The sequence below is a fragment of the Haliotis asinina genome, chromosome 11 (genome assembly GCF_037392515.1).
Source record: "Haliotis asinina isolate JCU_RB_2024 chromosome 11, JCU_Hal_asi_v2, whole genome shotgun sequence".
In the NCBI taxonomy this organism is placed as follows: domain Eukaryota; kingdom Metazoa; phylum Mollusca; class Gastropoda; order Lepetellida; family Haliotidae; genus Haliotis; species Haliotis asinina.
In genome coordinates, this window is record NC_090290.1 from 51,468,405 (window position 1) to 51,482,339 (window position 13,935).

Below are 13,935 nucleotides of genomic sequence, written 5' to 3' on the forward strand. Positions count from 1 at the left end.
TGTAAAACTATGCCAATTTTGGCAATCAGTATCTTTCAACCGTTGTTTGAATATATTGTAAACATGATAGAATCACCCACATCTTGTGAAAACCAAACGTGTGAAAAGCCTGTGTAAAACAGTATATTTCTGAGATTTGACACCCAGTTTTGCTTTCCAGCATCATCTAATTTTTTTAACCTTATAGCATTGGTATGGATATCTAGTACAATTCATATGAAGTATTTTTATCCAGTATCTTATAAACCTTGTCTGTGTTAAAACATTCATCTTGTGTCGCCCTGTTTCACCAAGTATAGCTTTATTGCATGCGAATTTGCCAACATGTAAGAAACGTTTTAAATACTGGGTGTGAACTTTTTCTATAACTTTAAAGTTTCTTGTTCCGCACATTTCAGACCCATACAGCAAAATTGGTGAAACTTTGCTATCAAATATTTTACAAGCCGCAGAAAAGGCATTCTCTTCCCACAGAGGTTACTTCTGTCATATCTTCCTACGTAACCTCTGTTCTAATACGGCCTTTCATGGTGCGAGTGTTCAAGACTCGCGATTGGAAGCGTTCAGATTTAGTTGTGCAATCAGAAGCGTTGTTTCAAGAGTGATCATTACAAGATCTCGGTAATTTCCGAATGCATCGGGAAAACTTGCCACTACCAGTTTTTGTTTCTACAAACACATCATGGTTAAATGTGAAATACCGAAATTTTCCTTCGCACGTTGATGAACTAACTTCATGGGGGCCGCCATATTGGAGCTAAGACTATTTAACGCGTGTTCTGATTGGATAGAAACAAGGGAGATAATTCCAGTTGCGATTTTTCGCCTCAAGGGGATTTCTCGATGACCGGGAAATATGGCCGTATTAGAACAGAGGTTACGTAGGAAGATATGATAGGAGTAACCACTATGGGAAGAGAATGCAGAAAAGGATATGCAAGTGTTTTTTCGAAATAATGTGTAAAGAGGTATCCTTGCACGTGATGCTTAAGCTGCTACCGTTTGACACGCTTTTGCCCAATTTAACGTTGATGAAAACAGAACACCTACATACTTATAATGTGGTGTAATTGTTTTAGTTATGTGGTTTAGAACCCAGCTTTCATGTTTAGCAACGACACCTCCTTTTCTGAATACAATAACATTAGTTTTATCTAAATTGACTTGGAACCCCCCATCTTTCACAGAAAGATCGGAGCACATTCAATTGCTTTTGCAACCCCAAAACAGTATAAGAGAACATTGTAACATCATCAAACAAAAGTAGCATTATATCATAAATATTTTATGTGACAAATATACCATGATTACATTTATCATACATATCAGTTACAAGCTCATTTATGAAAAAAGTGAAAAGTATAGGACTAAAACCACATCCTTGTCGAACACCTGCTGAAGTAATAAAGTTACTGGCTCTTTTTGAGTTTGATCTTATTCGACATTCGATATCGTTTTCCTTTCGACCATTAACAATATGAATACACATCTTTTTACAAAGCTCTAAAAGTTGTCTTCCGTAATTATTTACCACAGGATCAGATGATGTACGTGTAAGTGAAAACGTATCTACAACATATTGGTCATATATTGGTAGGGAGTCTGTATCATAATCGATGATATTTTCCCTCTCAGCTGCCGTGCGAGCATTAAAGTCTCCGCATAATATCAATTTACAGTTGTCACTAAAATCATGAAAAAAATGAAACAATTGATTTTCAGGGGGGCTAAATCCACTGTCATCGGAATGGTTATATACAGTAGACCTCTCTGGGTGGATGTAAACAAAACCTAGGATTATCTGAGACAACGTGGAGTTTGAATTTATCTGGAAAAATATACAGTTATTCCATTTCGCACACTCCCTCCTGAAATAAGAAGATATAGACTTCTTGATTCCTACCACTATCCCCTCCCCCCCCTCTGAGAATCTCCCTCGAAGTTCAAGGCTTCTTGCATCACTGACAAAGATATCATACCCATCAAAAATAGCATTCAAGTTATATATCTTTAAAGCATCAGGACACATTAATTATTGTTTCAATCATTGAAAATATGTCAAATGTTTTCAGAAAAGACTCAAAACCGCCACAAGCTTAAGGTACTTTAGATTTTAAGCCATGTATGGTCCAAGTGCATACTGATAAACTTTCTTGACAACATGTTACAGTCAGAATTTCTGGGGACAACTGGTGGGATACATTGGGGCCACTGCCGAGATCCTATTCCGTCGACATAGCACACTGTTCTTCCATCTGCGATGACATTGACGACGCTTGCCAATCCTACGCATGTCACCCGTTTCACTTTCAGAAACAAAAACGTCACCGTTGATAATCAGTTTATCATAACTCAGGGAAGCGGTTTTCCCTTCATCTCTGGCCTTCTGCATAAATGGGAATACATGTGTAGTTGGCATCTCACTCTGCGTACCCGTTCTGTAAAGTCCTCAGATACCCGAAATATTTTATGGCCCTTGAATATTTTCCGAGCTGTGTCAAGAAGAAAACTCTTGTACTTGAAGAAGGTGAAATTCACAATGACAGGCTTAATTTCCGACTTTGATGGGAGACAATCCGCTCTTTCAAATGATATATCAGCTGGATCAATCTTCAAAACATCCTTCGAAAAGTCCTTGACATTATTTTCACACTCCTCCCAAGTTTCACCCTGTTTACCTTTAATGCCATGAAACAGTAGGTTATTTCGCCTTGACTGTGCTTCTTGAGTGTCAAGTTTTGCATCCATAGTTTCCAATCTTCCTCGGATAGTAAATTTAACTTCTTGTTGAAATCAGATGTGAACACATAAAACCTATTGTTAAGGGAGGTAAGCTCTGATTGGATTGCTTGTAGTGTTATAGCGAGGGCATTTAGGGTTGAGTGGTTACTTTCTGGTCACTCTACCTCACCTGATACATTCTTGGTTGATAGTCGAGTTTGTACAGCACCACGAAGCACGAAGCTCTGGTCCTTGTCCTGGTCCTGGGTTGGATTCCACATGCCCTGATACAAGTAGCAGTGTCCGAATCAGTAAAGCATCCCTACAAAGCAAACGGGTACCTGTAGGTATCGCTATACCATGACGTTTACATGTCGGTCGCCTCCTGTACGGACAGAATATCCCAATTCTGCACCTCCAAAGCTCAGTTGGAATGCCAATTTCCAAATAGACGATTCTTGAGTCGTCCTTGAAGTATGATGTATGCACAAAGCTCCTTTAAAGGTGACACATACGCATTAATGAGAGTTGCCCTTTTTAACAGGGAAATGTTTTCCTGCTGTGTTCGTTACAGTTTTGGCCGGTTGACCTCCTCCTGATGATGGTCCTGGTGGTTTCTGGTCACATGTTGTTGATCGCCGTCGTATGACATGACATTTCCTTCCTTAAGAATGTCCTAATGTAATATGTTGTCTACGTCAATATTAACAGATGAACACTGTGTGACGGCTGTGTTTAACCTGTCGGCGTTAGGGGTCACGGTGTTGCCTCCCGCCCAAGCTATCTGCTCCAAAGTAATTAAGCTCTAATCTGAAGCGCCATGATAATTACGTGGTCTCCAGTAACAACGGTCCACTCTATGGCTTGTACAACACTTGTTCAAGTATAGTATACTTCTGATGTCAGTCGGTGACTAAGGATTCCTTGGTCCTGGATTACGTCAGTGTTAACTCTCAGTCTAATAGGAAAAACACTTACGCATGAGTTTGTCTCGGATGTTAGCTTTGGAAATTTGCATATTAAAATATAAGGTATGAAAGGGCTCTATTGAGGTTAAAGGACATTATAACACATTATATTTTCTGAAATTACTGAGGATGTGCTATCTCATTAGCACAGCTAATATTACTTGGGTTCCGTTCTTGCAGGAACCTAGTGGATACTGGACAATGTAGATTTCCGATAGCTTTCTGTGCCCAGAAATTGACAATGAGAGTTTCCGCATAGTTTCGAAAACTGAAACTATCAAGTCTAGGGTTCCTCACGTTTCTTCAACTGAAACTGTTTTTGAGAGTCTCTATATTGCTTCAGTTCGTTGAAACAGCGTTTCGACTGAATTGAATTGCCTCAAGCCTGCTAAAAAATAGGTCTATTAGCTTAGCTGAAATGGCAAGCATAGATTGTAGTGTTCCGTTGGGGGACCCTATTTACTTTCTGTTACATTTGCAAGATAGTGTCTTCAAAGACAAACTTGCAGTTGTGTATGTTACCATTTATTACATTATGTATGACCATAAAACAAACACGGCAAATGTTATGATTCAGCTTTTTCATTATTTTGAATATCTCACACTTCGATGGAACTCAACAACAAATCAAAACGTTATGTGTGGAGAGAGAGAGGGGGGTGAGGGGTGGGGGAGTCGTATCAAAAGAGAATCTCCAGCATTTGAGAACACAACTTTAATATGAATATGCAAATTTGCAATATGTCCCCAAAAGGTTTATGCATGTGATGAAATGAGACTAACGTGTGCAAGTGTAACATATTTTCTGTGTTTGTCAATATATTGTAAAATCTTAATGTGCTTCAAAATATACACACAATTTCTGATATAAGTTATTCCTGATGCACATTAACGATTTATTCGTTAACATTGATAGCAAAATCCATGTTATTCGTTGATGACACACCCCTTTATAATATTGTTGACCCCCTGACCCCCTACTGATAATTTTCGCAGTAATGACATTGAATAAAATCTGGGCAAGAGATTGGAATGTCCTTTCAATCCTAACAAAACTGAACGTATATTTTTTTTACCAGACAGCATCCCACGCGACATGGATGATGTCAACATTAAAGTAGTTTCTCATCATAAACATCTTGGTTTAACATTGCAAAGCAGCTGTAATTGTCATGAGTACCTTTGAGATGTAATCTAGAAAGTATACCCGATGATCTACCGCTCCCAGAAATGTACATTATGACTTAAGAGCCTAGGCACTATTTACAAATATCTTAATACTCTTCCTCTCTTTGACAACTGTTCTCATATGCGGGACAGCTGCAGTATAGAACAAGGGAACACCACGATGCTCTACGCACAGTATGTCGTGTCCTACTCGGCACCAATCATGAGAAATATTATTTTACCCTTTGAAAGAAGATTTGTTCAAAAACTTAAGCTGATGCACAAAAATTGTAAATGATGACACTCTGGCTTACATTCACAATTTAATCCCGTCTAAATCACAAAATGACCTCTGTATCCTAAGTACTCCGAGACAAATTCGCAATATCTATTGCGGATCTACTCTCTATTACAGATCTACTCTCTTTATACCCGATGTAACCAGACAGTGGAACGAGCTGTCACAATCAACAAACGTGTTTCAAATATTTGATATGTACTCGTGAAGGCATATCGTTTCTCTTCGAATTCATCAGTGCGGGTACAGACAAGGTCAAGTAACCTATACACGCCTCACGTGTGTAGCGATTCCCATAAGGCTAAATAAAAAAGAGAAATGTTTCTCGGACATCGGCGCGTCATTTTTATTTGTGCGCGTAACAATTTCTTATTGCTATTGAAACAAATATTTTTACTTGGAAAACCATCCATTTGTCTACTATAAGAGTGAATATGTGTATGAACGAGTATGACTGGGTCTACAACTCATCAACATGTGCTAAACATTCCGAGGTGTATTTCTGACAGAATAAAAAGAAAAATGTGTTCCTACCTCGTCGTCTTTTCTGTCAAGTTTAAAAGAAGAAATGTGCACGAGAAACATTTGATTTTTTTAAAATACGTTTTGATAGATACATCTCTTCAAACTTGGCCTGTCCTTGCGGTCACCCGAAAGAAGACAATACTCATTAATTCTTCGCCTGTCCGTTGTATAATGACTAACGCTTTTCAGTGTACTTTTATCAACATGGATACGATATAAATTCAATATTATATGTTCATTTTAATGCAGACTCTGACACTAAGAAAAATTTTATGTCCTCTATTCACCATTTGATCCAGTTGTCAAAAAAATTAACATGACTTAAGAAATTATTCATCAAATTCGACAATTAAATTACCATAATTTATTCAACGTGCAAATGGCGGTATCAACACATTTGGTAGCCGACATGATGGAAATAGTTTGCTTAAATATGTACATGTTCGAGATAGGCATTTATATAAGCCTAATGAGCCTGTTTGCCAGTCATTATTCTCTCTCTTGAAACAAGGTTTGTTTAAGCACACATATAGCAAAGACTTGGCAACTCGCACGACAATCACGAAGCTTCCGTTGCCTTCATACCGAATAGTTGAGGCACAATTGCACCTTGATTCTGCCATGGACCTCCGCCGTTCTATCTGTTACAAGGACACTGCGGGTGGGTTGATACGTCATGTCTACTGTGTTCAGTCAAAACTGATTTGTCCCTTGGAGGAGACCATCATGGCGTCACATAAACGCTGATTGAGTTACAGACTGGTCGAGCCAGTTGGTCGAGCAGCTGGGGGAGGAAATGACAGTGTCGAGACTGGAGACAGATTGACCGGGGACAGATTGACCGGGACCAGCTTTACAGTGTCAGGTAATTCAAGGAGAAAGAGATTATCCGGTAAAGAGGAATTTATATATATATGCCACCTGTGTGATCCAGCGAACAGCAGACAAGTTTCGTTGGCTTGGCCGCTAAATTATATTGCTTTCTTGACAATAACACTCCGGAACGGCGTCCTGTTAGTAATCGAAGTTTGATAACATAGTGATGAGCAGTACTCCAAACAACAGTAAGTATAGTGTAATACAACCACATAACCTTATTGTATACGGCACATCCAGTGATTGACATCATGAGCATTAATACATACATTTATTATACGATGGCATTTAAATCTTTAAAGTCAGTCAGCCTGACAACCCGAGGTATTCAGCAGTCCTATATTACAGGCATAGTCTGGTGGCGACCTATATTTCCATAATACAAGTGAGCATATGGTAAGGATGTGTAAGTCCCAACAATATACTAGCTATGGTTTGATACTTATTGAATTGAGTTACATGAGTATAAATCTCATGCCATGTCCTTCCAAACTCACCTGAGAATACAGCTGGACTATCATCTCACTCACTCACTCACTCACTCGAGAAATTAATCAATCACTTATTCACTTCAACAAACTCATCCACTCACTCACTCGAGAAATCAATCAATCACTTATTCACTTCAACAAACTCATCCACTCACTCACTCGAGAAATCAATCAATCACTTATCACTTCAACAAACTCATCCACTCACTCGAGAAATCAATCAATCACTTATTCACTTCAGCAAACTCATCCACTCACTCACTCACTCGAGAAATCAATCAATCACTTATCCTCTTCAATAAACTCATCCACTCACTCACTCACTCACTCGAGAAATTAATCAATCACTTATTCACTTCAACAAACTCATCCACTCACTCACTCGAGAAATCAATCAACCACTTATCACTTCAACAAACTCATCCACTCACTCGAGAAATCAATCAATCACTTATTCACTTCAACAAACTCATCCACTCACTCGAGAAATCAATCAATCACTTATTCACTTCAACAAACTCATCCACACATACAATCACTCACTCAAGCCCACACACGCAATCTTTCAATCACCGCCTAGCCATCCACTCACTAACTCACCCAAACTCAATCATTCACCCACTCACTTACTCATAGTAAGGAGACCAGAATCTGAGAGCCAGCGCAAGACCATGATTCTTTATTGTTTAACTCTGTGGTAGTCAATCAAACAATTTAAAAATATCTCGCTGCGATCAAAAAAGTGCCATTAAAACCAACCAACCCGTCTCTTCACCAATGTACAACGTATCAATATAACATTTTCCAACACGCCTTCAAAGAAAGCTATATGATATGTAAGTGTCTGCATATATCAGATGTGTGTATGAGAAGACGGGAAGTGGGTACAATTCTCGTCAAAATGTGAACCCGTACTCAAAAGCGCAGTCATTTAAGCTGATTCTTCAAGAAGACACCGATCACCAGCGTCAACAGACACCCAAGGACATGCGGACTGAGACGACTTGACCTGCTAGTGCCAGGCAACGGAGACTGGGTTGGCGTGCTAGGCCGCGAAGACTGGGTTGGAGCGCCAGGCAACGTGCACTGGCTTGGAAAGGAAAGTTCCGGTTTAAGGCACTGAGATGACTCCCTTCCGGCAGGGCACAGAAGCGTGGCATTTAGATCATTTAAACGCCTCCCGGGGAGGACAGTCGAGTTGTCGTGGCAGCGGTTTCGGCCCAGGGAAGCGGCAAAGTAACGATTAGTCTGCGCCACGTCAAACAGCCAAGCCAGCTGACAGCTACAGTTGAAGGTTAGCTGGTAGAACGAGAAGACGTTGCCCACGTCTTCCTGGAGGACGTCCAAGGTGTTGCAGTGAAGATTTGCGATGTAACTGGAGTAGATGCTGGCTGATTTGGTTCTGTTGAAATCTTCAAAAGCTGAGGTGTCCATGAAATCAATGTTTGTCTGGTACAAGGAGAAGGACCTGGCCGATATGTTGTGGAAGGCGAATGGTCTGATGATTGTAACATTGGCGCTGTAGATGCTAAAACGGGGGTCCGAGAGTGAAGAGAACGCGTACGGCTGGATATCTCCAATACTGATGCTGTACAAGGCAAACGATCCTGGATTAACGAACGACATATCAGAAAACGCTCCGGACTCAATGGTATCAATGGTTGATTGGTAGATGTTCATTGACTTAATCTGCGCCAAGTTCTTAAAGGCACAGTTTTTTATTTTCCCAATGGTGTTTTTGTACAGCGTCACCGTGTTAAGGAGAGGCAGACCCTTGAATGAATCCGGTGGAATCTCCGGTAGGGAAGATAGATAAATGGTTACTACTTCCGTTGATGTTGGGAAGGATTGTGGGAAGGAGGAGAGTCCTGTACAAGACACGTGACCAGGTATTGGACAAACACATCCCGTCGGACAGCTTTGTGCTGCACCTGTTGTGATGACCAATCCCAGAACGACATACAGACTCATCTGAAATAACAAAAATTGTCTGAATTGTTGCGATATGTATCTATGTATGTGCAGTTCATAAAAATCACAGCAGGACAGTCAACTAAACCAAGCACACAAATATCAGTCCTCGTAACAATAGACATACTGTGATGAGACGCATGAACGCCCTCTGTGTCTGACTGATCGTATCCGGTGTTTACAAGTGCTCCATGTGTGGTGCGCGTCGCTCTCGGTAACAGTCCACGGATGTCAGCGTTCGGTAATGGTCCCATCTCTGAACAGATACCATGATCCCCGAAACATGACATATACCAACAGGAATGGCGTTGCGATATATATATCTGTAGTTCCCAAATAACATTTTGGGGAAAATGTGAGGCTAATTCGAAGCTTTACATATTTGCAACCTGCATCTAGGAAGTGGTCATTTGAGGACTCGAACTGTATTAGCATGTGTAGCTTACTGATAAAGTGTAATCCCACACGTAACATGCCCGGTATTTGACAGCAGTCTGTAAATACTCCAGTTTAGGCCAGATAAACCGCTGATCGGTATATACCCGAGTTTCGTCAGACAAACCACTGATCGATATATACTCGAGGTTCCCTGACAAGCCACTGATCGATATATACTCGAGGGTGCCAGACAAGCCACTGATCGATATATACTCGAGGGTGCCAGAGGAGCCACCGATCGTTATATACTCGCGGTTTGCTAGGCAAGCCACTGATCGATATATACTCAAGGTTCGCCAGAAAAAAGCACCTCTGGTCGATATAGACTTGAGGTTCGGCCAGGCAAGTCACTTATCCATATATACTCGACGTTCGGTCAGACAAGCCACTGATCGAAATACGCTCGACTTTCGGTCACACAAGTCATTGATCGATCTTTACGAGGTTCGCCAGACAAGCTTATTTACTCGACGTTCAAGAAAACGGTTAAAGAAAATCTTTGTGAGTGAGTATCTTATGTAAAGGTATCTCTTAAATGCTGTCTTATTTTCCCATGTTGATAAGCCATATGGGAATTGCTCCAGCATTGCTATGAATGTATAGAACCGCAGAAAAGAGAGTTTGTTCGGCAACGCTTTCAGACATGTAAAGTATCGCTGTATCGGGGAATGGGCTAGCTAATGCTGTAGATATGTATGGTGTGTATAAGGGAAGGAGATACTCACATGTCCCTCCATCCTGGCTGACAGTAGTTCAATACAGCTAGTGGATAGGGAAGCTATTTAAACATACATACGCGACGCAGAACAGTCCACTCATGACGTCGGGGACAGTTCCTGTTTGTGTGTCGTCTCTTATTACTCACTACAAGTGTAGAGAAAGTGGAGCAAAACAACAAAAATTACGACACGACTGCAGACTTCGTACTCGAGTAGACAATCACACGACAAGCCCTTTCCCAGAAGTCCTAGAGTGGCATGGATGATACTAGACCCGGGGCGGCATCACCGAGACGACGATACGCCAGGAAAGAGTTTGTGTTGAGAGTTGAACTGTTGAGGAAGTGCGTCATGAAACATTCTTTACAGGAAACGTAAAGAAAGGTGTAATGATTGTGCTGACTTTATTAACATGGAGTGAATTTGTTTTTTTCCTGACTCAGCTAATAATCATATGCATGGTCTGAAGTGTCAACACTTCCCGATGTTGTTTTCAGCGTTTACAGTTTAACACATTTACAATAGAACATAGCAGCAATCGAATAAACTCGTATGATACATAGGATTAATGTATTTTCTGTTTGCGTGTAAATTGTTGAAAGAAGGTGAAATGTGTTTTTCTATATGTAATTTGACTGGGGACATGTGGTTCTAGAGGGAAGTCGCCAGATAGTTACTGATGCCCGTATCGTTTCAGTTCACCGTGACCTCGTTACTATAGTTGCTACAGGTATTTCCTAGGGATCAAGACCCGTGAACATTCGGGTTAAAACTGGTCTTCAGTAACCCTTGTCGTAAGAGGCAACTAACGAGATCGGGTGGTCAGGCTTATTGACTTGGTTGACACATGTCATCGGTTCCCAAGTGCGCAGACCGATGTTCACGCTGTTGATCACTGCAGTGTCTGGTCCAGACTCGATTATTTACAGACAGCCACCATATAGCTGGGGTATTGCTGTGTGTGGAGTAAAACTCACTCACTTACCCTATTGTAGCTCCGAACTCAAACACGGAAAATCGCTGGTTTAATGATGACAGTCTTTAACCATATTCAAGCCCAGGTATTAAATTATAAAAATGAACAATATTTTTATAAAATTGAAAAGAATGAGAATTCCATAAAACTCTTTAATGAGGAAATGGGTATATAAGTTCAAAATTGAGAATTATGAAAATGTGTTATTGAGTGACCAAATGTGGACGTGAATGATACAGCTGACAGCCTTAAAAGTTCAATACACAAACTATTATGACCGACTGACATCAAACACGATGACTTGTCTCTACAGACAGTATTTTCGGCATCAAAGTCTCTGCATTTGCCCATGGACTTAATAAGGGAAGAAATCCCTTATTTTGCCCAATGACTTAATGGTGCGTTGGCCTAAATATGGAAATTCCCAGTGGAGAGAAATATTTATCCAATAAACGAAATAGTACTCGTAATGGCAATGGGTGTCGCTTTTCTTGAACAAATCTGTCAGTGCTGCTTTGGAAATTATTTCATATATTGTAATTATCTGTGTATTTAGCCATTAAATCGAAATTTGCTAGCAAGATAAATTATTTGCGCTTCTATTCATTGTAAGAACGGTCAGTGACCCTGTCATTTTAGGCAGGGCAATTCGCTGTGCAGAGGAGTGTCTCTTAGTCGCACCTGAAAAATAGGATCACTGGTTCGAATCCCAGCACCACACACATTCGTCACTTGAACTTTGTACTGTAGCCCCAAACCACTGGTTCGACTTGTCGTCTATTTCTCTATAGTCATTGATTTTAGCTACCTATTTTAAAATATTTCCTAAAAAACAGACACAAAAATCTTATAATGAAATAAGTGTAATTTATAAGATAAGTTGAATCAAACTTGGGGAATGTCCCAATATTCTTCCAATATCAAGGTGATTGTGAAAAAGCGAAATAGTGATCAAATCGAGAAAGGTCAACAGTCACCAAGGTCAATACATCTATCGTCATCAACACCAGGGTCAGTAATATCATTAACAAGCAATGAAAATAGCCGTGGTGAAAGTTGGCAACCCTTTTTCATTCTACTCACACTGTCAAACAGTTGCGTGTTGCCATCTTGCAATAATATACATGTACATGACTGAATGTTTGTGCAGATATTTCTCATTAATCTAAAACCAATACTTTACGCTTTGGCAGTCCAAAGTTTGCACATCAGACTTGCTCCATTGATGGATACAGATAACCGGCTCGCAGTGCGAGTATATACGTGGAACGGACGTTATCAGAACTATTGTAGCATCAGGCATTTCAGTGCCTGGATGATCATGTACTTCATCGGAATTACATGTTAAACATACTGAGTTGGAAAATCAGATGCATACAATGAAAATATGTTATTACTAAATTTGTTATTCAAAAGTAAACCTCGCGCTTCTCTTTTGGTTTTGAATCGCAAAACTAATATAGCTGCGTTATATGCCTCTGGTTTTCCGGCACATCATGTTTTTCTCCATTCTACCATAATCACGTTAAGATTTTTTTTAAAAAGGATACATACTGGGATGGAAAATCAGAAGTATGTAATGTGATTAAATACCCCTGAATGACTTTGATTAATCAATCACGAATGCTAGTTTTATGTCATGATACCTGTAAACATAGTTACTTTCATTTACAACCTTTAAATCTGAAAATCCAAGAATTTAGACACATTTTCGCCCATGCATGGGCGGGTTATTTTGATACTGCTCTATATTAGTTCAATTAACTCACAATGAGTAACTTGACTTGATTGGCCATACATAGACAGATGATATCATTCATTTAGAACCTTCAAGCGTGAAAGGAAGATGAATTTTATATAAAAGTAGAAATTCTTGCCCATGGGCCAAATGCTTCTTCGCCCATAGGCGAGACATTTTTATATCGCTTTTAATTAGCCGAATTATGTTACAATGGGTTCATGTTTGAGTTATGATACTTATAAACAACCTTTGTTCAATTACAACCTTCAAACCTGAAAAACGTGAGTTTTAAAGCAAAAGAAGAAACTCTCGCCCATGGGCCCAATGCTTCTTCGCCCATGGGCGAAATGTTTTTAAAATTTCTCTAAATTAGGTAAATTAAGTCACAGCAAGTAGATTTTTGTGCCACGACAATTATAAACATGGGTTCCTTCATTTGCAACCTCCAAAACATACATTCTGAGCGAAATCGCACATTCTATCCCATGGGCCGACCCATGGGCAGGCCCATCGGTCACTGTTCGCTCATGGGCCTGCCCATGGGCGAGCATGTTTAAATTTTAAGTTTTCGAAAACAAAATTCCAATTTTTTCATCCTTACCATGTATTAGTAAGAACTGCATGTTTATTTTAGTCAGATCCCTTAACAGAAAGTGGCCAGAATGCTGAGAGTTTCTGGACTTTTGTGAGTCCAGAATTACTAAGTTCATCAAACATGATATAAATAGGCGTTGTCTCGTCGCATCGAACTGTGTCTATATATATCACTGACTATGGATTACCTCCGTATGTTTAAAATTTACGCTCGGTCTCATCTAAACAGCAATACATTGTGTATTTGTATCATCATGTCGTACCTGGACTGGTGTGTGCAGCAGGATGGGAAACTGCGACAGTCACAAACTGTTTCAATGCAGTACACTTCCTGTTTATATTCAGCAGAGGAGGCACAGGTGTAAGGATGCAGTACAGTTGTTGTTTACATTCCGCAGAGGTTTTACAGGTGTAAGGTACAGTACAGTTCTTGTTTATATTCAGCAGAGG

At 40.0% G+C, this 13,935-nt stretch overlaps 1 protein-coding gene across 1 annotated transcript; it reads right to left on the minus strand.

Moving 5' to 3' along the window:
• Window positions 1-7,711: 7,711 nt before the first annotated feature.
• LOC137255941 (leucine-rich repeat-containing protein 4-like) lies at window positions 7,712-9,025 on the minus strand. Its single transcript, XM_067793547.1, has one exon. The coding sequence runs from the start codon at window positions 9,015-9,017 to the stop codon at window positions 7,974-7,976; it is 1,044 nt and encodes a 347-aa protein (XP_067649648.1). The 5' UTR covers window positions 9,018-9,025; the 3' UTR covers window positions 7,712-7,973.
• Between the last annotated feature and the right edge of the window lie 4,910 nt (window positions 9,026-13,935).

What these genes read in the sequence shown, in the direction of transcription:
- LOC137255941 (XM_067793547.1), bottom strand. Translation starts at nt 9,017, where the DNA reads ATGAGTCTGTATGTCGTTCTGGGATTGGTCATCACAACAGGTGCAGCA.